General features: G+C 31.6%; 4 protein-coding genes across 5 annotated transcripts; all 4 read right to left on the bottom strand.

Moving 5' to 3' along the window:
* Nucleotides 1-436: 436 nt before the first annotated feature.
* On the bottom strand, nucleotides 437-3,537 carry LOC11406069 (probable WRKY transcription factor 75). Its single transcript, XM_003624030.4, has 2 exons — nucleotides 2,916-3,537; nucleotides 437-788 (listed from the first exon to the last, which is right to left on the bottom strand). The coding sequence occupies exons 1-2, from the start codon at nucleotides 3,395-3,397 to the stop codon at nucleotides 611-613; spliced, it is 660 nt and encodes a 219-aa protein (XP_003624078.1). The 5' UTR covers nucleotides 3,398-3,537; the 3' UTR covers nucleotides 437-610.
* Nucleotides 3,538-6,088: 2,551 nt separating this feature from the next.
* LOC11418979 (sphingoid long-chain bases kinase 2, mitochondrial) lies at nucleotides 6,089-10,260 on the bottom strand. The gene is made up of 12 exons (XM_003624031.4): nucleotides 9,884-10,260; nucleotides 9,354-9,430; nucleotides 9,191-9,244; nucleotides 8,852-8,911; nucleotides 8,570-8,647; nucleotides 8,398-8,444; nucleotides 8,273-8,313; nucleotides 7,814-7,898; nucleotides 7,616-7,730; nucleotides 7,348-7,470; nucleotides 7,119-7,219; nucleotides 6,089-6,547 (listed from the first exon to the last, which is right to left on the bottom strand). Exons 1-12 carry the CDS (start codon nucleotides 10,029-10,031, stop codon nucleotides 6,418-6,420), a joined length of 1,059 nt encoding a protein of 352 aa, XP_003624079.3. The 5' UTR covers nucleotides 10,032-10,260; the 3' UTR covers nucleotides 6,089-6,417.
* A 1,286-nt stretch (nucleotides 10,261-11,546) lies between these two features.
* LOC11422559 (proline iminopeptidase) lies at nucleotides 11,547-16,050 on the bottom strand. Of its 2 annotated transcripts, XM_039828249.1 has the most exons (11): nucleotides 15,652-15,785; nucleotides 14,841-15,028; nucleotides 14,442-14,578; nucleotides 14,171-14,344; nucleotides 13,730-13,966; nucleotides 13,528-13,628; nucleotides 13,371-13,443; nucleotides 13,219-13,287; nucleotides 12,747-12,854; nucleotides 12,144-12,269; nucleotides 11,547-11,994 (listed from the first exon to the last, which is right to left on the bottom strand). In XM_039828249.1, exons 3-11 carry the CDS (start codon nucleotides 14,448-14,450, stop codon nucleotides 11,800-11,802), a joined length of 1,092 nt encoding a protein of 363 aa, XP_039684183.1. In that variant the 5' UTR covers nucleotides 14,451-14,578; nucleotides 14,841-15,028; nucleotides 15,652-15,785; the 3' UTR covers nucleotides 11,547-11,799. The 2 variants fall into 2 exon arrangements, with proteins under 2 accessions (XP_039684183.1, XP_003624080.1); XM_003624032.4 differs by lacking the exon at nucleotides 14,841-15,028 and having other exon boundaries at nucleotides 15,652-16,050.
* Nucleotides 16,051-22,865: 6,815 nt separating this feature from the next.
* On the bottom strand, nucleotides 22,866-24,683 carry LOC11406703 (WRKY transcription factor 22). The gene is made up of 3 exons (XM_003624033.4): nucleotides 24,144-24,683; nucleotides 23,884-23,994; nucleotides 22,866-23,635 (listed from the first exon to the last, which is right to left on the bottom strand). Exons 1-3 carry the CDS (start codon nucleotides 24,551-24,553, stop codon nucleotides 23,170-23,172), a joined length of 987 nt encoding a protein of 328 aa, XP_003624081.1. The 5' UTR covers nucleotides 24,554-24,683; the 3' UTR covers nucleotides 22,866-23,169.
* Nucleotides 24,684-25,724: the final 1,041 nt, after the last annotated feature.

Here is a 25,724-nt window from a genome sequence, read left to right as displayed (position 1 = left end):
ATTAATCCTTTCACAACAATCAAGTAATTTCTCAAGTTTCTTGTCATCATGAAGTTTCTGAATTTCCTCAACTCCACCAATGTATTTCATTTCAATAAGCACTTTTGGTAATCCTCCTTTACCATAGTACCATTCACCAAGTAACTCTTTAAACTCTTCCTTGAATCCTAAATGCATTTCTCAAGCTTCCTTGTTTGCATTTAATATCTTTTGAGTCAAGTATAAGAAAAAAAATATATAAAATTTTAAGTTCGGGGGCATTTGCAAAACGTCAATTGATTAATGTTATGCAATTTCAGAGGGTAATTGAAGTTTTGTTAATTTCAGGAGAGTAATTGACGAAACTTACAATTTCAGATGGATAATTGACTATTTACTCTATTATTTTATTAATTAATTAGACATACATATGATTATATATAGGCATTGATCGATATTTTGATTCAATATAGTACAAATTAAGCACTTTAGCAAGTATATTAAGTGTACTTAGAGATTACAATTACAACATCAACCATTAGAAAGCCAAAGATAAATAAAGTTAATACTTGATATGTACGTGCATACATGTAGGTAGCTTTTTGTATATAAAAGAAAAACAATTTCACAATTACAAACTAGCAAGAAACTGTATTTGCTTTAGAAGAGGAGTTAGAGTTTCCATCAGCTTCTCGCATGGGTGGTTGTGAATTCCCTCATAAGTAGTCACCACAATGCTAGTATCTTTTGATAGCCTTTGCACTTGTTTCTTCACGTTGCATGTGTGATGTGTGCATCGATAGTAGCTTCTTTATAATTTACCAATGCAAATTTATGAATCAAGAAAACAAATCATTTAGTGATCCCAATACACCAAAGAGAGGAAGTCAACAACAAGTAAAGTAGAAGAAGCTAACCACAACATCGAAGACTGAAAAAGGGATATCACATGATACAAAAACAAAACCTAAAAGAGATATTGATCATGAGCTTCGATCTCTCATTTGCTATTCTCTAATTCACTCTCTTATTTTCACTCTCTCTCTCTCTCTATTAAAATTTATAAAATTATCAAGAAAGCGAAATTAAGAGAGATAGAGAGTATCACTACTCAATAAAAAATTTCATTACTTTGTCGGTGTACTATTATTTTCCAAATACATCTTTTTTTTTAGTGAATTTTTTTTGTTGTAGTGATTTTCCACGTGCATCTAATGATATAGTGTCACGTTAATTGATTAATATGAAAACATATGACATATTATATTCGTTAATTGACGTGACACAACATCACCGAATGCATGTGTAAAATAATTGTACATCGATAGAATATACTAATTAAACTCCTCAATAAAGGTAACAAATACTTTTCCTATTTTTTTATTCATTTATAACCAAAAAAAATTACAACTTTTACGATGCATTTACTATTTAAATGACTTTTTCACCTTTATATAAATTATTTGTCTTTTTAATAACTGGTAAATGTATTTAATATCTCACAATTTCTAATCAAAGTATATTTAAAAAAAAATATTCAAAATTTGTTACAATAATTAACTTCATTGGTTTTGATGTTTGTTTTTGTATGCTTATAATTGAGAGCATAACAACTAAGAAGTATTAAGCCTTAGTTTAAAAAGTATAGCAGATAACTTATAAGCTATAGTTTATAAAAGATAGCTGATGAACTATTTGATGGCAGATAAGTTAGTTATTGAATTTGTAGTGTTTAATAAAATTAATTTACCGAAAATGACGGTTACCAAATTAGTCTTCTATACGAGCTTATAAGCTAGCTTATTGTCAAACAAATAGAACGTTTATTAAAGTATAAATTTTTTTCAGGGACTTAAAAGAATAAAATCAGAAAAGTTTATTATAATTATTATTGTTATTATTTTAAGAGAAATGTTATCTTGTGCCCTAAAGACATAAGTTAATTAAGAAACCATATATATAAAAAAAATCTTGAAAACTGTCCATTCAATATCTTAAAAGTTTTAAAAATTATCTTTTGAATATAAAACTTGTCATTTAGGAGTAATTTCATTTTTAACTTCTTAACTTATGTTTAGGACACGAATTAACATGCTCCTTGTTTTAATGAGTGTAGTATTATCATTATTTCAATCGTCTACGTTAACAATATTTTAAGATGATTCTTGCAATTGCAAGACATTCATCAAAATCGACCCTTCATTTATATTTGTAAATATTATAGTGACAATGGACAGAGATACATTTGAAACTATAAAGTGAAATTTAATATGAACCAACATTTTGCAATTCTAGAAACTATTTTGAAACATTGATAATTTTGGAAACTATGATGACTAGTCCTACAATTTTAGAGAAGAAATTGGACATTTTCTCTTCTTTTAATAATAGACAGATTTTATTAAATTTTAGAGAAGAAATTGGATGTTTACTTTTCTTTTAAAATACCAATAGATCCCCTCAAATTTTTATTTTTCTTTCCAATTTTCAAATAATATTGCAATTGCAATGGTTACGATGTATAATCCACAAGGTCACGATATTTCGCTTTAACAAAGTGTACCCCTCTTTTGTCAAAAAAAATGTACCCTTCTTAATGTTTGGAGGGTAATTAATTTAATTCATACGCCTAAAGTTAAAATTTAGTATTTTGTTCTAGTTAGATTGATTTATTTGACCTATAATTATGTGTCTATATATGTATATATGTTAAATATCAAAATATATGCAAATATTTGATTCATAAAAATGTAATATAGGTTTTATATATACTTCTCCTTAGAAATGTAATATTCATATACTATAGCATTGAAAAAATAATCAAGATAATGCATACGAAAGAATAATTTTGTTAAGTTTGAAATTGAGGGTGCAATATATATGCAACATAGAAGAAAACCAAATGATGATTTCACACACAAACATGCATTTTATACCTGGGATACTTGCTGTTCTTGACAGCTTTTTGTCCATATTTCCTCCAACGATAACCATCATCCAAAATATCATCAACACTTCTTGTCTGAAATGCAAACCTTGGCACTTTTGTGGTCTTCTTCACTCTCCCACCTTTAACCCTTTTCTCCTCTAACTTGTTTCCCTTTTCTTCTTCATGTAGTTGATAACTCCCACTTTCATTATTATGGATTACCAAATTAGAAGAAGATGAAGTGCATTGTTGAATATTATCAACTTTTAATGTCTCCTTAGCATCCCCAACAAGCAAGTTATTGTTGTTTTGACCTAAGAAAAAGTTACCCCACTCAATACCACCAAGGCCTTGATCTTGTGATTCCAAAGGGTAATTTTGTAAAGAAGGTGTAAAGAAGAAGGGGAGAGAAGTATTATTGTTTTGAGTTTGTGGTGATGGTATATTCATTAATGGTGGTGTTAGGTTTGGTGGGTCTTGGCTTTCCATTGAGAACTCTTGATTCCAATGAAGAGAGAAAATTATGAAAATGTTCTAGTGTTGAAATTTATAAGGGGGAAAATAAGATGGTGGAAGGTAGAAGAGGTTTGGCAACCATATTCACATACATGTACCACATATTGAGATGGTAGCACTAGAATGCATTGATGATAACGAAAAGTAAGAGAAAAAATTAAATGCATATATATGGGGCACGTATATTTGTTATGTGTTATGTGAAAGCTTGTAGGGCAGTTGAGCTGAAGTAGTTGAATTTAGTTGAGTTTATCATAGGGTGCAAGACAAGAGATACATACTATATATGCATATATATTCCACACTTTTTTTTTAGAGGATATATTCCACACTTATAAGTTATATGCTTCTATGGTATGCATGATCAATCATCATACATGATATACATTCTCTAGGCCACCACTTCATCTCACACATGTGTTGAAATTGATGGACCGTTTACCTACCTATAAAACTTGCATTAAGTAGTATAATTTTGCTTATGTCATGAGATAGAAAATTTTAATTGAATAATTTATTTGATGTTACTATAGTTTTGCTTATCTTGGTTAATATTTAAAACTTTGATGTTACTTTCATGGGATATACTTAAACATAAAATGATAAATTTTAATTGAATAATTTATTTGATGATTACAAACTAATTATACAATTAAATTTTGCACATGTACAAACAAAAAAAAATTACAGATACATATATTTGTTAACCAAGATGATGACAACTATTGGTCTTGGTGTTTTCTTGCAGGTTGATGCTGCAAAGTTGCCCACTATGGAGGTGTAATTTTTTAGGTTCAACCCTCTTCCACAAACATCCCTCTAACAAAAAAAATTGAGAGTGATAGGAGAGAAAAGATAGAGGAAAATGATGAGGTTAACCTAGTTTTTTTTGTTACAATAGCTTAACCTAGTTGAACTCAATCACCTTACTTTTGAAAATATTAAAACTGTTTTCTCAAATCAAAGTAAAATCCTGTTATATAATGTTTCTTTTTTTGCAAAAGCTATTATATAATGTTATAAACACAGTTTTGTCTAATGTACACAAGTCAATTATTCGTGTCCGGTGCACAAGTTTAATTTTCCATATCATTTGATAAATAAATCTTATCCTTCTTCATTTAATTTAATGATAAAATTTATTGACTCAATAATAAAAACAACTGTATATATGATGAAAAACTTATCTCACTTTATGCATCAGAGAATTGGCCTATAAGCATAATTTATTATCCTTGGCGAGGCAGAATAAAACCAATGAAACCAAATAAAAAGGGATAGCTTGTAGAAACAGAAAATGTGGACAGTTAAACATAAATACTCAAGTTTTAATTATATACGTAACCTTAAATAATGGTATGGTGGGTAGTGCATATTAGACCACCGATTTTGATACCTTATACCATGAAAATTTAGCATAATATGGTAAAGTTATTAAGCAGTCAAGTAATAAAGAAAACATGAGTTACATGACTAGTAATTCAACAAGTGTGTTTAAACTGATAGCTAATTTGATTGGTTGAACTTGCTAGAAAAATTACTAAAACTGCTACTTTGGACTCCAAACAATACTACTATATAGTTTGGTGAACATCATAAACGATAAATATCTATTCAAACACTGACTATATCAAACTAAAAAAGGGGAAGCCAATTACATTACACTATCAACATCACAACTACCATGACAACTATTTATTGCATTAAGGCTATAAGAAAATAAGGATAAAATAGGTGAATTTTGATTATAGTTCCTACATCTACCAATTTTAACACTAAAGTCTGACATTTAAAAGCCTTTTGCTATCTCAAAAAACTAACTTAGCTTGATTTTCTCTTCTTAAGAGACGCATTAGTATACTATGTCTGTCAGTGTACAATTATTTTACACATGCATCCAACGATGCGTTGTCACGTCAATTAATGAATATCAAAATACATGAGCTGACATATTCATTAGTTGACGTGGCAACATTGCATTGGATACATATGTAAAATAATTATACATTAACAGAGTATACTAATTAAACTCAACAATAAATATGTGAGTTTGGTGTCAACAATTTTAAAATTCATTTTCCAAGTAACAAAGAAAATATGGGAAAACAGAAAACATACAATTTCAATATTTTTTTTTTCTTTTTTTCTTTCTTGGGTTGAAACAGAAATTCAATTTCTTATAATTTGATGAATCTTGATGTATCAGTATGGTCACATAGCATGTTGGCACAAAATATTTATTCATGCTATTAATTTGCTTGTAAATATGCATTTGTTCCGAAGACAACAAATTACTACTTATTCTAACAGAAAATAGACCAATGTCCTTTCAAAATCAGTGGTCACTGATAGAATAACATGTATTTGTATTGGTGAAGTGGGTTGGATGGTTCAAGATCAAGAAGCTAGCTAGCTTTTGAATGATATGATTCCAATCCAAGTATGGAAGTTTTCATAAAGTTTAAACACTGCCCACATCAATTTCACAGTACTCTCTAGATCCGCCACCCCCTCCAACAAATTTACAACAGATACCACTTATGGCACGACAAAAAAGGATGAATCTTGAAGAACATAAGCTGAGAAAAACAAGCACTGCTTTCTACACATGATGGTAATATAGTATACTTATCAGTTAGCTCAACCACCAATGACTACCCTCTATTAAAACAATATAATTTTGACTTATTAAACAAAGGAGTTTTGAATTTTGGAGACAAATAAATGATGACTATTTTAAACTTCCAATCTATACATTTTTTTACATTCTAAAACTATAGAAACATGTTACAGTAATTGAATAAATTAAATGTCAACCCATCGCTAATTCAAAGTTATGACTTCTCTGATCTCCATCAGACCATGAAAAAGGAATGAAATCTACTCTAGTTCCTACACAATGGAAACAAAATCTTCCTCTGTAAATCTAGCAAATCACAAGGCATGAACAGCATTATCTCTTTTTTTGTCAAATTTGTTATACTCCAGAAGGATCAAAATATCATCTCAACAGCAGCAGGAAGAACACTAATCTTTTTTGGAAGGAATCCCAAATGCTCTCCATCGGATTGAATATAGATGCCACCCTGGCCCGAGATATCCTCCACCTCAATAGAATGTACACTACAATACAAACAACACTCCAAATGAGTATAACCACAAACCTAAACAGGCCTAAAAGGAAACAAGCTAGGGCCGGGGAAATAATAATAAAAGCTAAATACTAACTAAGCTTCCATTGAGCTGTAAAATGTAGCATTAGCACATATCGGAAACTGTCCTAACAAGTTAATAACCAATCCCAACAAAACAAATAAAAAAAAATTGCAAAATTGTGTTGCGGAACATTTCTTGCAAATAAATTTCTTGTTAATTGGAGTTCAGCGCATTCAATGCAAAGAAAATGTTATGTAAACTAAAGTCTAAACCAATATATACAGCAATGTATACTTTGTCCAAATTCTGCCATCAAGATAAAATTGGCTATAGTGGATAATGTGTGTGAAAATAGCATGAATCATTGGGATGAAGATAACCAGGCAACTTCAAAAGACTATACACAAACAATACTTATTAAAAAAAAATTGTGTTCGAAAATGACAAGACCATGTAATCCAAAATCAAAGTCATTGGCCATCTAAACCTTAGTAACTAACCATAAAGGTATGTTTCCATCTTTGAAAAAAGATTATACCTTCTTGTAGATACATTTTTAACTGAGAGATGTGTCCCGTTGTAAAGCTTATGTAATTTCAGGACAAAATCATACCACTTGAAATCCTGAAGAATCACAACCTGCAGAATTAATATGAAAATGTAAACTTCAATAGAAGATGAGTAGGAGTTTAGAAATATTAGCCAACAGATCACTAAAGACAGATGATAATCTTCATCATTGAGAACATATAGAAAGGTGTTTTCACCTCTAAATTTCCAGTGAAAGGATCAGCATTTGGTGTAATTTTCATGCCGCCGCCAAAGTATTTTGCATTACCAACACAAACGGCTGTCACTTGAGGACATTTAACCCACTCGCCTTCATTGAACTGCACTTAAACATATATTATAAAACTAGTGTGACACTTCTAGTGTGCGTACATAAAGGTTATGGAAGAGCTAAACTTTTACATGACCACTGTAGACAATTTTCCATAATACCTTTCATAGCAAGGGTGAAAAACTAATACTGACCTTGACTCTCAGATCATGATTTTGATGCCCCATGAAGGCTTGCAATGCACCAATGACATAGCACAATTTTCCGAATCTCTTGTACCTAGCAGCATGAAAACCTGCCTTCGCACTCCTGCAAAATTTGGTCAAGTGTGCATTTAGATATGATTCCTCTGTTGTTATGCTTATATTCTGACATTTCAAAGTTAGCCTTACAAATGAATGTCAGCAATATTTACGAAGTAATGATGTTCACAACTTTCTCCAGTGATAACGCCGACATCTATCTTTGATCTCAACCCTAAAGAAAAAGGATATGTTTCCTCTAAAATGAGCTCTCACTCTAGTAGGTATAGTAAGACATCTCAACCGTTGATGAGAAAATCAATAGTTGATATTCAAAGACATGAAATATCAACCATTTGACTTATTTATCAATAGTTAAGATTACTTACTTTACCCTCTAAAGTGAATCGTTCATTTTAAAGGAGTTGGATCCAAAGAAAAAATATATTAGAATGAATTAAGAGCAAAACTAAATGAATTTGTAGCAACATAAGATGCGAAGCTAGCTTCTCCATGCTAGGGCTATGATACAGCTAGGATAAAACAAAATACCGATTTTTCTTCAAAAAAAAACAAAATACCAATTTTAAAACAAGAAAAAGAACAAACCTCTAGCAACACGTTCAACGGCCTCACAAGGATCATTTTTCCTGGAAAAGAGTCATCAGATGTTTCCTTTTACTTCAATATATAGAGGTGCAAAATGAGTGTAAATATAAAAAACAAAAACTAACCATCCAAATGTTCTTGCAAAATCAGAACCAGTTCCCAAGGGGATGAGCTGCATAAAGGCAGAACATAGTTAATAATAACACCATTTAAGATATTTATTAGGGATTTGAGAATCTAAAATCACATGCATTGAATTAAAACCAAGAACATAGCAATCTGGATGCTGCTACTCACACCAAGAGCAGTTGAACGCGTAGACTCATTCATTTGACTAGTAACAGGTTTTCCAGCCCAGAAAAACCCATTAACAACCTGCTAGTAATGAGATGAGGTATATTAGGCGCAAAACAAGAAAGAATGTACAAATTCAACAACAATTATGCTTACCATCAACTAAATATGTTTTACAACAAAAAGATGAAAAGCAAGCTTGATTTCACCCTTTCTCATACGACAGTAAGTAGAAACTACTGAAAAATTCACTTTGGCAACAAATAAAAAGAAAACAGTCTATACCTCATGAAGTGTTCCATCACCTCCAACAGCAATGACAGCATCAGCCCCTTCCCTTATAGCCTATATAACACGAGGGTATAGCTTAGGACTCATTCGAAACAATATAGCTTAGGACTAAACTTAGGTGCAGTTCCTTGTATGTTGTTCCTACTGTTCTCCAAACAAAGTTCAACACATGGATCGTGTATCCAATTGTAAAAACAGAATCATTTTAAATTTAAATTTAACCCAAAAATTTAATACACGTGATGTGTTATGATTGGAGAAGAACACCTATAAAGAAGCACCTAATTTTGCCCTAAAGCATGTAGAAATGCATTTCAAACCCTTCAAACTAACCTCTCTAGTTATGTCAATAGCATGACAAGGGCCTGAAGTTAAGGATTCGAATATCTATTCAAAAATCAAAAAGGGAAAAAAACACATGTATCATGAAAAATCCGAAATACACAAAAATAAAACAAACACTCATGAGTCATGACACAATAAAAGCATGACTCACATTGCATTCTTTACCAAGGCGAGACCTTAGATATGGAACAAGCTTCCTCCATTCTCTACCCGTCCTTCCATTAGCACCTACAACCCAAGTTACTTGCATCACAATTTTAACAAATTCTCTTCACTATACACCACTTCACTCACGCACTCATTAACTAACTATCTATGTAACACCGACACTTGTGATCGAAAACGTGACTGGACACCTTTCAATGTCCAACACCAACATGACACAAACACATGTGATTATATTGAATTACGTCATTTTCTCATATTATTATTGGTGTCTATGTCTATATCATGTTCGAGTTTGTGCTTCATAGCTAACTTTAAAGTTGAGTGGCAATTAACCAATTATGTTCCAAAAATTTAAACTTTATCACCATATGAATAATGGGTATTTCATTGATTTGCAAAATAATGATGTAATTCTAATTACAACCCATTATTCAGTTAAGTTAAAAAAACTAAGAAAAATGTTTTTTTTTTTTTTTTCTCAATGAGAACCCAAAGAGAGAATAAGAAAAAGACCTTGAGGGTTGACGATGAAAACGAGGTCCCTACGACGAGAAGAAGAAGATGAATCAATGCCAAGGAAGCGTTCCGGGGTGATAGGTTGAAGCTCTGATCTGAAAACCATGGTGGTTGCCATGGAAAATCCTCTTCCCAATGCTATCATCAAATCAATGATGTTGATAACTATGTGACGCAATTTTGTGAAAAAAGACAATAGATAGAGAATGCAAAGGAAGCAAACAAGGACGGAGATTCCTTTGGTCCTATCTGCAGAACATGTCACGTATTTGACTTCTTGTTAACTAAGTTCTGTCGTTCTAATCAAAGCACTTTTGTTCGGTTTTTTCTGATTTAATTTAACTCAACTTTTCTGATCTTGTTAATGTTGATGACGTGTCTATTAAGTGTAATGTTGAAGCAAGTTTTCAATTTGATCCTTGAGGATATGAACATTTCAATCTAGTTGGTCATCTTTTTGTGAATGTGAATTAACTAAACATGTGTCCATTAAATGTACTGTTGTAAGTCTTAGTCATAGAAAAAAATGATATTTAAAATTTTCAAAAGAGTAGGGCAATATATATATGCCCTAAATCAACTAGTAAAAGGTGTACATTGCGAAGAAAATAATTGTATTTCGTCTCACAAATCAATTTAAATCAAAATGGTCACCATTCATATTAAAAAAAACACAAAATAGAATCGAAGATGAATAGCGAGCAACATGTACATTTTCACCACTCCAACGTGAACCATAAGGAACAATTGTTTTCTTCACGATGCATAATATCGCAAAGATAAAGATAAGTGTAAGCAAGAATAAAAAGAGATGGACAAGGGTTAGAGCACATTATTGCGCTATGTATTTTACAAGTTCAAATGTATTGTATTCCTTTTCTCCATGATGAGGACTATCAACAATGCATTTAATGGACACATTGTCACTATTCACAGCTTTTTAACAACGGCCATTCATAGAATGATGGATTTGAGAAATATTTTACATAATCAAAAACCATATTGGTATGTTCATGTTTTCATGGACCAAATTGAGAGTTGTACTACAAAGTCTTAGATCATTTGATTGTCAACACTACACTCAACATACACATCATAGTTTATAACAGGGTTTAACATTATTAAGATATTGTGCGTTAGGGGTGGGACATATAGCTCTAAAATTTTTTTGTCTTACTTAGTCGGCCCAATCCAAACTGAGTGCGGCTCAGTGTGTTTGGGTGGCACGAAAGGGCTATTTCTTAACTTCAGATACTCCACTTTACTTATGCTCTTTAAGCACTCTTGGTTTGTTCTCAGACACTCTAAACTGGAGAAAATACTCCAATAGTAGATAACTACCGTTCGGAGGATTTTTCGAATCAGTTAAACTGATATAAATAGTGTCGAACGGCACTTAATTGCTGTTTTGGATTTTTGAGCAATTAGAGGGTGCCTAAAGGGCAACTCTCTAACTTTGGATCACCATCTTGAAGTTGATTGGGGTGCCCCAGCTTGCACAAAGGCAGTGTTGAGCATTGTCTAGTCCTAGCAGTGGTTTGGGTTGAAGAAAGCTACTATATCCACAAAATCAGTATGATGTTAGTATGAATATATGTAACTTATAGTATGGATGGACCAAATGAGTTGTACTGCATGGCACACTAATATACAACAACCATTGATAAATACTAATAACTATAAATAATTTTATTTTCTACAAAAAAGAACACCTAAAATGATAGTAAATAATTTACAACTATAGCCAACCTGAGATTATTTCAGCAAATATAATAATAGGTTCTTACAAATTAATGTGAAGAACTGAATTCTAGAAATTTAGAAGAAAATAAAAAAGTTCAAAAAACCAAAGGCTAGGCAACGCTAGGACATAAAACATTGGTGGGACTGGGAGAGAATAGTAACAGTGGTGATCAAAATAGAGGTTTCTTTCCATTTAACATTCCCAACAAATGATCAAGAACTTTTCCCCCGTCATCACGCAAGCCAGAATGCATGAACTCGTTAGTTATCCATAGCCTGATCCCAGCTATTTGAGAAGCTGTTTCCTTCGACAGTTTAAAATTCACATACATGTCTTCATAATAAACGGCGGCTGCAACAGGTACCTGTGATCATAGTATGATATGAAATATGTTAACAGAAAAACTTGGAGATTGGATTTCACCTTGATAAACATATTCAATTATTAAAGATGTTTCAGTTATAACTTCAAAGAATAGAGTGCTAAATATAATGAGAGTGCGGAGGGAACTACCTTGTTGTTGTTCAAAGCCTGAATGTCATATAATCGGGGCCAATCCTTCTTCTCGGACAGTATATGAGCTACATCTTTGAACGGTTTCAAGGCATGAATCTCATCAAACATCCATGGGAAAATCATCTATATAAGAAATGAAAAAGAACATGATAAGCATTTGGTAATCATGATAGTAAATAAAAGGAAACATATAGATTTAGCTTTGATTTAGTATAGTTAATAATTGCCTGTATGGAAAATAAAATTCATGCATAATGCTTCGCACCAAACACATGCATGTCAATTGTAACCAAATCAAAACCATATTTCATTCAATGCCTGCATAAGCCGACTGCAATTGCAGAGACATGAAAGGCTTGAATGATTTCATATTAATTATGATGAAGTTATAAAGTCTATGTTTGGCTACAGGTCTCCATAATTCAACCTTGTTCCAGTGTATTACCATATTTTATGATTGAAGTATGTCCAAGTATCAGTTTTGGCATATGTGGAAGAATCAAAACAAGACAGCACATTACCAATGTAATAATTATGCAGAAAGTAAAGATGCTTTGTGAATAGTAAAAATAAAATAAAATGAGATTCTTTATACTCTACCTCTCCTGTAAAAAGTACAGGGAGTCCTTCTTTAGCAGTTTTAATTGCATCAAATTTGTCTTCAACTTCAGTCCTTATTCTATTGGCAGACCATTTACTAGCAGAACCCTGAGAGCAGTGTCGAGGGAGAACAACAGATCATGCATGTTAGAGATATAATATAAAACTATTTGTATGCCGTTACCCAACAATATTAGAATTTCAGGTTAGCGGTTCATGACATGGTATCAGAGCCCCTGTGACCGAGTGGTCCAGAGTTCAATCTTTGATGCTCTCATTCTTCTGATAAAAAGTTAAATTTTAGCGCAAGGCAGGTAAGCCTAAGCATTGTTAATACTTCGAGACAAAGGATACTTAGTTAGATGTGAGACATGTTGACAATAGTATAATATAAAATCATGCGTGTGTCTTTACCTATCAGCCTAGACTTTCACAATAGTTGCATACAAGAGCAACTCAAAAGAAGTTTTACCTGACAATAGATGGATTCATGTAGAAGAGCATACAGTGGATTTGTCTCAACAGATATCGAGCTTTCAAACTGCATAGAACAAAAATTGGAGGTCGGTTTTCAAAAGGAAACTTGAAATTGAGTATTTGTAATCACAATAAAGATTTTCTTACAGCATTTAGGAAGTAGTGACTTATTCTCTTAGGTGATCCCGGAACTAAAGTAGGATCCCACACTCTCTCAAACCTAGAAAGGTAGGGAAGAAAACATGAGAGATTAATTTGTGTTCAAGATAGTTGTAAAAAACACAAGGTAATTATTACGCATTACATATAGTGCATGCTCTCGAAACCAGCTCCAGATCCTAAGCCAGAGAGACCAAGAGTCTGCAGCCCTCTTGGGGTTAAGATGCCCCCAGAAGGAAGGGCCACCTATGCTATGCAAAGAGAAATGGAAATAAGGAATTGAACAAACTTGGCTAATACTTCCATCTACGATAACAATAAGAAAAAAGTGTGAGACAGATAATTACCCCTCCTCCTTCTTGTTCAGCTAAATAGTTAACAAGTTCTTGAACAATTTTGATATCCTGAGGGTATCTTTTATAGTACTTCTCATTTTGATGCATAATTTGCTCAAAGCATGCTCTGTATACTGAATCTGCAGTGCATCCCTGTCCTATTGGAGGAATTCCACCGGTCAGAAGGGCTTGCGTCAGTCCTTGTGGTGCAAAACTCAAATATGTGACTGCGCAAAATCCACCGTAACTCTGCCATAGTTTAAAAAGAACACAAGTATAGTAAGTCATTGAATTTCAAGATTAAATTAGCTTCAAGGGTACAAATTACAAAATCATTTCAAACCACATGCTCACAAATCAAGAAAGAAGATAATCCCTATAGCAATGCTAACGACTATGGTATCAAAATCAGCAGCTCGCACCGATACCATGAGAAAACAATTATGTGAATACCTGCCCCAAAATTGTCCACGGTCCAGCATTTGGAACAAGGCGAACTCGAATAAACTCTGCATCCTTTACTATACTATCAGCTCGAAAATATTTTAAGAAGTCAGCTAAGTCCTGTGCAGACTTGAATTGTGACATTGATGACACAGACAAAGGAGTTGATAAGCCTGTTCCTCGCTGCAGAGAAGTACATAAGTAATGGAACAGATCATTCATAAAGTTATCACACAACGAAAAAGATAAAGGCACAATACAAGTGTCCATAAAAACATGCCTGGTCCATTAAGATGAGACGGAACTGTTCGCAAACTTTTTGAATCCATCCACTAGATTCAGTTGGCGGTCGGCACTCAAACCCAGGACCACCTTGCAAAAATAGTAAATATGGCAATGTTTGCTCTTCTTTTCCAACTGCAACAAAACAAAAGACTTATAAAGCAAAAATGCCAACGTGATGAAGGGGGTGATTCACAAGATTAAGCACAGGTGCTCATCCATCGGGCAGTCTAAAAAATTACTACTTATCGCACAAAATTTTCTATGTGGCTGATTAAAAACTGAATTTAGCTGAGGAATTAAAATCAAAACTTAAAACAGTATGAACCAAAGAAATCTTTATGATTCTGGACTTGAGGAATGCAATGTTGCTTGCGCTAGTTACCATCATACTAACCATTTCTAGTTAACACTAGAGCATAGATACAGTTTGCCAGCACCGAAACATAGGATATTCCATCATTTAATGCATGATCCACGTCTATATGACACCCACATTCCTCACAGAAATATAACAATTGTACCGTATGTCATATGAAACTGGGAACCAAATTTCACCAGCAAAACCATCCAAAGCCATATTGCCTATCGAAACAAACTCATGTCAACTACCTGCCATGTCCTCATCCGAGGCAAATCATCCCAATTATATAGCTGTAAAGATAATATATATATCTTTCCTGAAAGCGACTCAAATAATCTCTTTTGATCCGAATATATGCCCCATAGTTCCATAAGGAAACAAACTTAATTTAGATAAAAAGTAAGCGAACTCGCACTTTATGACACCTAGGCCTTGTTATAAATTTGAAATTTCAACCTCAAGTGATAAAAGTCCCAAGCAGTTAAAACATGATTTTGACAAAAGTTACACTTTCGAGCTTCAACAAAATCATTGTGGCACCATGTGATTCTGTCAAACTCACCTTAATTTCCAACATGAACAAAAATGATTTGGATTCTCTTCACAAAAAAAAAAAGACAGTATCAAAACTACAATATATAATCTTTTTTTTTTTAAGGAAACTACAATATATAATCTAAAAAGCTATCAAGCACTGAGTTACTCAGAATCCAATAATTTGGATTCGGTTCCAGATAACACAATATTCGATACAATTATTCAAAAATTCAAATAAAGTGAAAACGTCATGCAAGTATGAATTCAAGGGAAATAATTATATGGTTGAGATTGTAACTACTATTACCTGCAACAACTTCACGAGCGAAAACGGTGATCTTAGACGAAGACTGTGGGCCTTGAGAGTAATCGAGAGGGACAGTGAATCTGTGATCACGAAGACGAAGTGAAGGTACGGAGAACCAATCTCCGGTGACATGATCCGGCGAGGAGGTGGAGGAGTCAACGGTGGCGATGGTTACTCCGTTCATTTGAATGCGTGAGCTCCGTCGTGAAAGGGAGAGTGTAAGAGGTTTTGAGAAAAGAGGGATTGATGATAAAGCGCGAGAAGAGTGACGAGGATGAAAATGGAGCAATGTGGTGAGAAGAAAAGATAGTGGTGGCGCGTGTGATAACAACATTGTGTGAGGTGATGATGATGAGAGTCAACGATTGTAAGATCAAATTTAAAATGTTCATCCAACGGTGTGTGATTTTTGTTGGGGATTTTAATTTTAATGAGAAATGGTGCTCAAACAATTATTATGGATATTAAAAAAAATATTGTATCCCTTCAAAAATAAAAATTATATTAATCAATATTTTAAAATTCAATTGAACATTGGATATGGTTTGAATGTCTTCTTTCATCCAGTCTCTTCATCTTTATCTATCTTTTGATATTCTGTCATTATCTTTAGAGATAGATGATACACAAATTGTGGAACGAGAGAGATGAAGAAGTTGAATAAAACAAGATGATACAAATGTGATTTAATCAATGGAATCGTGAATAAATATTAGATTTAAAGGCATTTTCACCCATTAACTTCTAAAATGTAGCGATTTGGACTCCATATTAAAAAATAGCTATAGTCTCCGCTTATGTTCAACCCATTTTACAAAAACTTATTAATTCACTTAAATTCGATCACTTGCATTCCATCTATGGTAGTTTTCAATATAAGCATGAGTTTGTAGTTTCCTATATAAGCATATGTTATTATGCTTTCTTCACAAGATGTTATTATTGCTTATTTGATCAATAAAAATTAAGGGATATTTTGCAAAGATTTCCTTTCATCTAGATGCTTTAATTATTTCAAAACAGTCCTCGTGAACTTAGCTCAGTTGGTATGAATAATGCATAATGTATGCAAGGTTTGGGGTTCAAACCCCAACCACCACAAAAAAAAAAAAATTCAAAACAAATATTACTGTTCTAAAGGGACCATGATTATTTACCATATACTCCCTCCGTATGAAAATATAAGCAAAATTGACTTTTTAGGTTCATTCAATTAATGATGTATGTGATTCATATTATAGACCACATACGTCATTAATTGAATGAACCAAAAAAGTCAATTTTACTTATATTTAAAAACGGAGGGAGTATATGTTTTGTATTATGGTGAGTATATTTATAATCACGATGATCCATCATAATTTTTCATAAATTAAACTTTGTAGCTCCTACAAAGTTCACAGAATCACCATAATTCTAATATACTCACCATAATCTCAATCATACATTAATTATATACTCCCTCCAATCACATATATAAGCAAAAAAAACAAATTTTTAGATACATTGAATAATTAATATATTTGGTCACATTTATGAGTTAGATACATTAATTATTCAATATACTTCAAAGGTTGTTTTCCGTGATAGGAGGGAGTATGCTTTTGGCAAGGGACGCCTCATTCATCTTTTAAATTAAGTTTGGTATTTGCCCACAAGATCATTATTGTAGGTTTGTAATGTTTTTAAGGCATGTCAACATCATGAGGTTGCAAAAGAGTTCAATTATACCCACACCTGAACACGTTTTTGAGTTTTTTTTTTTTTTTTTTTGGTAACTTTTTTACGAGCTTGAAAGAATTAGCTTGCTTCCTTGTAGAATTGGTTTTCAAGAAAAATTAAAACTTGATAAATTACTAAAAATATTTTCATTTTTCAAAATATGTGTTGGTGTGTCTTCAAAAAAAAAAAAAAGGTGTTGCTGTGAGAATTTATAGTAAACTATTATGATAAAGAGAACATGCTAGATGGTATGACCGATGCATTTTTAGAACTAATAAAATTAAATTAACACAAATTTTATGACAAATTTCTTTTATCACAATTTCCATCAACTTTTTGGTTATATTAGTTTCTTTTAGTACCTTTTTACATGGGTCTTCCAAAGGAATTTTATGACCGAAGTATTTCCCAATTCAATAGCAGAGAATAAACCAACAAAATATTCAAAATTGATTTGACTTTTTTTTTTAAGAGGACAACGGATTAAAAGTGTTCAAGAAAACAAAAGAAAATAAATTTCACATGGTAGAATATCCCATACAAATAGAAGGATAAAATTAAGCCACCACATATTAAAATCAAAAAATAGAACAACTTATGAGCTTCAAGCCACCGTCATGAATAAAGTTGAATGCGATCTAAAAGTTGCAATTTTGACGAAAAAATCCAAGAATTAATCTCATTTCAAATAACACAAGTACGGATAACGTGAAAACAGTTGTAACGAATATCCTTACAAAACAAGTGTGGACCAATGTTTTCTCTCTAATCCTCTATGGTTAGTTTTTGTTGTTTGTTTTGCTTTCAATATGCCTCCAGTAGAAATCAAACTTATAATCCTTGTGAACTTAGCTCAGTTGGTAGGGATATTACATATTATATATAGGGGTCGGGGTTCGAACCTCGGCCACTCCACTTCTCCACAATTTAATCGTGTGAGCTCTAATTATTAGACTACTTGACAAAAAAAAAAAATCAAACTCGTAACTACTTACCTTTTCTTTTTTTAACTCAAATGAAGTTAAATTATTATCAAGAAAATTCAAAATATAATCAAGTGAATAATGAAAGTAACTGGACGGAGTTTGAAAAATAAATGTCATTGCCAACACGGCAACACATAAGCACTACAATTTTTTTTTTTTTTTTGTCTTAGGTGAAGTTAAACTCACACAAATATGTAAGGTTCTGGATTCGAATTCAAATCATAACGTCCAATTTTACAATTTTAATATTTTTTAGTTGAGTTATAACTTCTAGACACATAAGCACAACAATTAGTAACTACATACTTGCATTCAAATATTTACATGTATCACATCATATATCATATTAATTAAGCAATTGTATTTTTAAGCAACTGTGTTTTTCTCGTAAGAAAAAAAAAATTGTGTTTTCTAAAAGCATAAACTTTCCGCCAACTTTGACATGATGATGAGTGATAAGAATGTTGATGGTAAATTCCTTGCCCCATAATTGACGGAATTCTCAACATTTCACACTAAAACTTGGAATCACATCACATTATTTTAAAGAGTCATGTTTATGTTTGTGTCCAAAGGCACAAGTTAAAAATCTAAAAAAAGAATTAAAACATAAATTTTGTATTGAAAAAATAAGTTTTTAACTTTTTAAGATATTGAATACATAATTTCCAAAAATAAATTTCTACATATGACTACTAAATTTGTATCTAAAGGCATAAGTTAACATTTCTCTATTTTAAAATGTGATGATGAAACTCTTTTTTAAAAGTGATTCCCTCTAGCTTTTCAAATAGAGTGCTGGATTGGGTACAACTTCGATGTTGATTTCTAAAAGGCAGTTAAATGATCCTGTTTAAAATTCTTATAAAAAAAAAATCGCATTTATGCATTCTATTTTTTTGTTCCCCTTATGTCAAAAGATCCCACTCTTAAACTTTAAGATTAGTCATTTCACATTACACTTTTACTAAATTATTGTTAAATAGTAATCGTCACCATTGACTCAAGATCGACCGACTATAATCGACAACAACACAATAAACTAACTATGTGTTATCCAAATCCGTTATTTTGCTATTGGATTGTCGTTCATCACAATTTTAATCAATAAGATTTCAAATACCTTAGATTTTAGAGTCGCACGATGTGGATTGTCCCAAACAATAAGATTTTCCCAATCGATCTCATCACACATGAAACATTAGGTAAAGATACATCTCACTATCTCCGCAGTCTTAGCTCAGTTGGTAAGGATATTACATATTATATGCATAGGCCATAGTTCAAATTTCAGACACTCAATTTCTCCATATATAAAATGTGTGAGATTCAGCCACTAGACTATTTAAAAAATATATATATATATATATATATATATATATATCCTCTTTGTCCTTATACTTAAGTATTATAATAATAATCATCCATATTTATAAGATACGTGTATAATGTGATGTATTAAGATATTTCTAAAACCCTTGAAAATAAGCTTAAAGTGGTGTTGTATAAGTGCATTTTAGAAACTCAATAAGCTTTTGTGTTGAGAAACTTAATCAACTTTTGATGTCATTCATTACATGAAGAGTAAAACTAAAGGAAAGGTGGGAGAGGTTGGTTGCTCTCAAGATTGAATAAGTAAAATATCTATGACAAGGTGAATTTAGATTTCTTAAGGTTAATATTGGTGTCCATACTCTAGTAAGGGTGGCCACATGTAATGTTAGCTCTCAAGTTTTGCATGCATTATAGGGGTATTTATTTTACGTATGTATTCAATAATAATTTATGATATCATTATATATATATATATATATATATATATATATATATATATATATATATATATATATATATATAGTTAGGATCAAATGACACCATGGTGTCAAAATTAGTTTGACATCAAATCTCATCCATTCATTTTATTTAATCCAAAGGCTTAAAACTATCACCAAATTAATTAATATACACCAAATACTCTCAATCGCCTAATTAAAAAAAATATCTATCATCATTAATTTATAATCAAACATTTCATTTTTATTTCCCCAAATTTATTTGTTCCTCTTTTTTATTTCCCCAAATTTATAAATTTTCTCAGATTTCTATAATCATACTCAAACTTCTTTTCTAAACTTTTTTATAAAATGAATGGTTTAACTCATATACCTATGGTTGTTTGAGTTATCATCACCATCAATGATATTTCTTTGTCTTTATCTCATATACTCATATTTTTTTAATAATTAATTAAATTGTATTAAACAATATCAACAAGCTCGACAAATGATTCTTGAATTGTTCATGCTAATTAGATTATTTTGTCACTCATAGGTCTAATTTTTTTAGAGGACTCCTTGTGTCTCATGTTTAACTTAATTAAGATTTATCATGATTTTATAAAAATTATAAAGTTTGAGTTTGTGCTTATGGCCAAAAGAAAAAAATTAGGGGAAAATAAAAAGAGTTTGAATCTACCAAAAACAAGAAGGTATTGTTTAATTATGAATTAATGATGATAAATATGTTTCTTAATTAGGTGATAGAGAGTATTTGATGTATGTTAATTAATTTGGTGATAGTTTTAAGCCTTTGGATGAAATGAAATGAATGGATAAGATTTGGTGTCAAACTAATTTTGACACCATAGTGTCATTTGATCCTATCCCATATATATATATATATATATATATATATATATATATATATATAACTTACATTAATATTTATAGCAATTAAATTTTTATTTTTATTTTTTATAGACAAATTGTTAGTTAGCATGTTAAAACGAAAGAGAAATGTTAGTTTCCAGCGATATCAAACTTAAATCTCCTTCTTAAATCTTCTTATTCAAAGTTCTTTAGTTCATCAAACGAGCTACTTACAAGAGTCGGGCTACTTGTATATCATTATATGCACGTCCAAGTATCACAACTGGTTTACCATTTGTAAAAATGCCCGGTGACCATTGATCAGCAATCAATAAGTGAACTTTGTCAAAAATAAAAATCAACTTTTGAACATTTTTTCCGTCACTAGCTCCTAAAAAAAAAAATCACTGTTTTAATCATATAATCAAAATCGATCAAATTGTGTGAAATGAATCATTTCCATGGATAATAATTGCAAATTCATATCTCTTTAAGATGAATCAATCATGTGACTTATCCTTACTGTAAAAGATGGTATGCACACACATCTCTCAATTGAATTTTTATTTCATTTTCAGCAAAGATAAGTTTGCATATTAATTGACTCATTCCACTAGGCATGACATGCATTATTCTTGTTTATTTGGAGCCAGGCAAATAGCACATCCACTAATTGTTGAGACTGACTTGTTAACTTCAAACCATCGTGTCTCTTTCTTGGGAAGACATGGGATAGACGTGAAATACTTTTGTTCTAACAGAACAAGTATATATTGAAAAGAGCCAGAATGAATATGGACCATGGAATCTAATTCTTTTCATTACCTTAACCCTTCTTGGGTCCCCAAAATGGTTCACTACTATTTGTAATCGTGCATAGTACTATTGGAATAAATACCCAATAAACAACAAAGGAATGGAACCTTTATATCATAGTCATGAAATATTAATCATTGCAAAATAAAAAATGTCAACCAAAGTGCTTTGCCGATTTATATTCCAACTCAATTTAAGCATAATTAAGTTTTTAAATTCTGGTTAGGGTTAAGGGGTAGTAATCTTTTTTAACATGCCATATGTAACCTATCCAAATAAAAACATGATATATAAATGCGGGACATTTGTCATTAGAAAACACATTTCTCTTTCTTTTATTAAAGAGTCTAACATCAAAACTCACAGAAAGAAAATAAATACGACATATTTAAAGAAATCACTAAAATATATGAGAAAAGTCAAATCTCATTAATTAGAGATATGTCTAGGTAAAGGAGTGGATCCTCTCATATGTGACATGAAGATCGATTGAAATCTCCATCATCAATTAGAAACGAGAGAAAAACATAATTTTTAAAAAAAAAATTGAGAGAATTCATTTGTGCAAATGGAATAAATCATCTCATGTGACCTAAGGTCCACTAAAATCTTCACCATTTATTGGAGAGAAGAGAAAAAGAGTAAGAATTTGGATTATTTCAATAAGAAACTCTACTCGCTCATTTGTTTTTTTACAAAAAACTTCACGCTTTCATGTGATCACAATATCGGTGACCGTTTGGACCGTCTAAATTTTAAACAATTTTTAAAAAAATATACAAATTTAAACTTTTAACACTCTGATCTCAATACAATGGTCACCAACATTATAATTTAGGAGAAAGCAAAGATCTCTTATTTGCAAGATTATAATTTAGGAGAAAGCAAAGATCTCTTATTTGCAAGGACTCGAGATCGTCAATGTGCAAGATTGTTTTGTAGAGTTAACTTGCACTTCAAAATTTATGACAAACCTTAAAAAGCAAATTTTGTATTCTTATGAAGTTGTGATGCCCCAACAAAATCTTAGCTAAAATAACAATTGACAAAAGATTCTAAAATAAAATAAAATAAAATGACTTTACATTACCAAGGTATGTAAGTATTAATAAATGCCTAATAATCATCCAATCAAATTTAACAAGATTAACATAGACAAGTAAAATGCTAATCTATGTTCCTACTAGTTCCTCCCTACTATACTACACTTCCATTGTTAGCAAAGATTCCTCTAAAATGTTCCATTTTCTCTACAAACAAAAAGGAGTAACAAAAACAAAAAGTTCCTATTCTCTTCAATGAAAAAGCAAAGAAAAAGTAACTTATCATCACTGCTACAAAACAAATCAGCTACCACCAGCAGCTGTAGTAGCAGCAGCAGTATTAGCAACCCAATTAGGAATTGAAATAGCAGAAGAAAATGGATCTGGGAAACCAAATTCATCTAAACTCTCAAAGAAATCATCACTTAAAACAACATCAGATAAACCAAATTCATCTCCTTCTTCATCATCCATCAAAGAATCTTCCTTTTCTTCTCTACTTTCTGACTTATCTCCTTGAGTTTGAACCTCTTCTTCACCTCCTGAGGTAGTAGGAGAAGAGGGTTTTGTAAGATCTTTGTTTGTTTCACCTTGAGGAGGTGTTAATGGCTTCTGCCTTGTTGAACCAGCAAGAGAGTTTTTGTGTGTAGGAGCAGGATGATTGTGTTCACATGTATATGTTACTATGAACATTGTTGGATCTGTTCTGTTTCTTTCAACTTGTTTTCTTGCTAAACACCCTTTTGAACTGCTACATCTATAATATCCCCTAAATCACAAACAAAAAAAAAACAAGAAAAAAATTACTTCAAATTTTTCTTCTGTTAAGCAAAATTTGCAAGCTATGAAGCACAGACCACACAGACACTGCTACGTCGACACATCTAATAATTAAAAAAAATCATATAAATGCGATTATGAGTGTCGGTGTCGGACACGTGTCCGACACCTAAACACGTCTAATCGGAGGAGTGTCCATGCTTCATGATTTGAAGGCAAAAAAAACTAAATTTTTACCTTGGATATGGTGACCCTTTTATAGGTTTTTGTCCATATTTCCTCCATGCCCATATATCTGAAGAGAGACTCTCAACTGGTACTTGACAAACTTTCTTAAGTTGATTTTTCCTATAAAGGAAAAAAAAAAAAAAAAAAAGGGAAGAATTTAAGAAAAATGCTACAAAATATTTACTAACAAAAAGACTTGATTTTTATGAGATGGGTCAATTCAAAATCTTATCTTTAAATCAAAATCAAACTAAAAATTTAATATTTACCTTCTTTTTGATCTTGGGTTGGTGAGAGAACCACCTTGGTGTGAATGTTTACTTCTTTGCAGTTGTTGTTTGTCTTGTGTTTGAGCTAATCTGGGTGAAGCAGAGGAATAAGATAATGAAGAAAACAAAGGAGAAGTTTGCAAAGAAAGAGGCTGTGATGATCTTGAAAAGAAAGGCTTGCAAAGTTCATGCAACTCTTCAATGGAGCTTCTAGCTTCAAAAGGGAGTGTAGAACAAGAAAGTGACAAAATTTGAGGTTTTTGTTCACTACTAAAAATAGAAGAGTAGCCACAAGAAGGTTCAGGTTGCAGGGGAAAAACAGAGGAAGAGGAAACAGAGGATGTAGGTGTGGTGGTTGAAATGGTGGAGCAACCTCTAACCACCGCATGGAGATCCCAATCTTCTTCCATAGGTAAAGGGACAAAGTCTGTAACAATGTCTGAGGTTGTTGTTTCTCTTTTGGAGAAAGACAAAAGAAGGCGCTGACTTTTGATAAGGTAAAGAGAGAGAGATGATATTATTATAGGGTACAATAAGTGGCAATGGACTTTGTTTATATAGAGAGAGAAAAGTGGGCGTTTTTTACAAGGTCAAGGTTGAGAGAGAGAGAGCGTCTGGCTGGCATTTTGGCATCTCTATGCTAATTTTATTGCTTTTTTGTTTTGTTATTTTTGTGAATAATGTTTTAAGAATAAAAATGATACTACCTTCTTCATCCTTCATCTTTAGTAGCGAGAATTAATCGGTATTTTCTGCGAACATAGTTCAAGATAATACATTAATCGATATTTGGGTTGATGTTCAAATCTCGAATAATTTATGTATTTATCTTAAACAATGTATTATAACTATTAGGTTATTTGATAAAAAAAGATAATTAATCAATCATTTTCATATAATCTTTTAATGGTAAATAAAACGTTAATGTATATTTAAATTTGAAAGAGATCTTATAAAAGGAGGTAAAAAAAAAAATTAAAAATTATTATATTTAGAGACAAAGCTTAATTAGTACTAGTATTTGAGTTGAATTCATAGAGTGACAATAATTTTTACATGTTTTAATGTTGAAGTATGCTAACAACACATTCTTTCTTGCACACTCGTTAAAAAAGCGAGCTAAAGAATGTGTCGCTATCATTGTCGATTTATTACATTTGAGTAAATAAGTTATGGGTTGTGTTAACCGATGTCCCCTGGGCACTAGTTAAGAAAGCTAGAAATATAATTCTTTTATTAAAGACAACAACTTTTTAACTTTTTTAAAGTGGAACATTCCACTTTTCATTATTTTTCAATGCAAAGTTTCCATATTAATCTCTTTTAACTAGTGTCCAGAGCCACTACTTAACATTTTCCATAAGTTATTGAAAGATGGAACAATGCCTTTGAAACACATGATCTTTTGGGTAAAAAGGTTATGCTAATGGGACTCTACTAATACTCTATCCGTCTCATAATAACTGAACTATTTGGAAAAAAATATTATCCAAGAAAAATTGACATATTTCATTTTTCAATACAATATTAATTACCTTTTTTCAATTATAATACTAATTAATACTACTTTCACAATTCCCA

The sequence above is a fragment of the Medicago truncatula genome, chromosome 7 (assembly GCF_003473485.1).
Source record: "Medicago truncatula cultivar Jemalong A17 chromosome 7, MtrunA17r5.0-ANR, whole genome shotgun sequence".
NCBI lineage: Eukaryota > Viridiplantae > Streptophyta > Magnoliopsida > Fabales > Fabaceae > Medicago > Medicago truncatula.
This window is presented reverse-complemented; position numbering and strand designations above follow the sequence as displayed.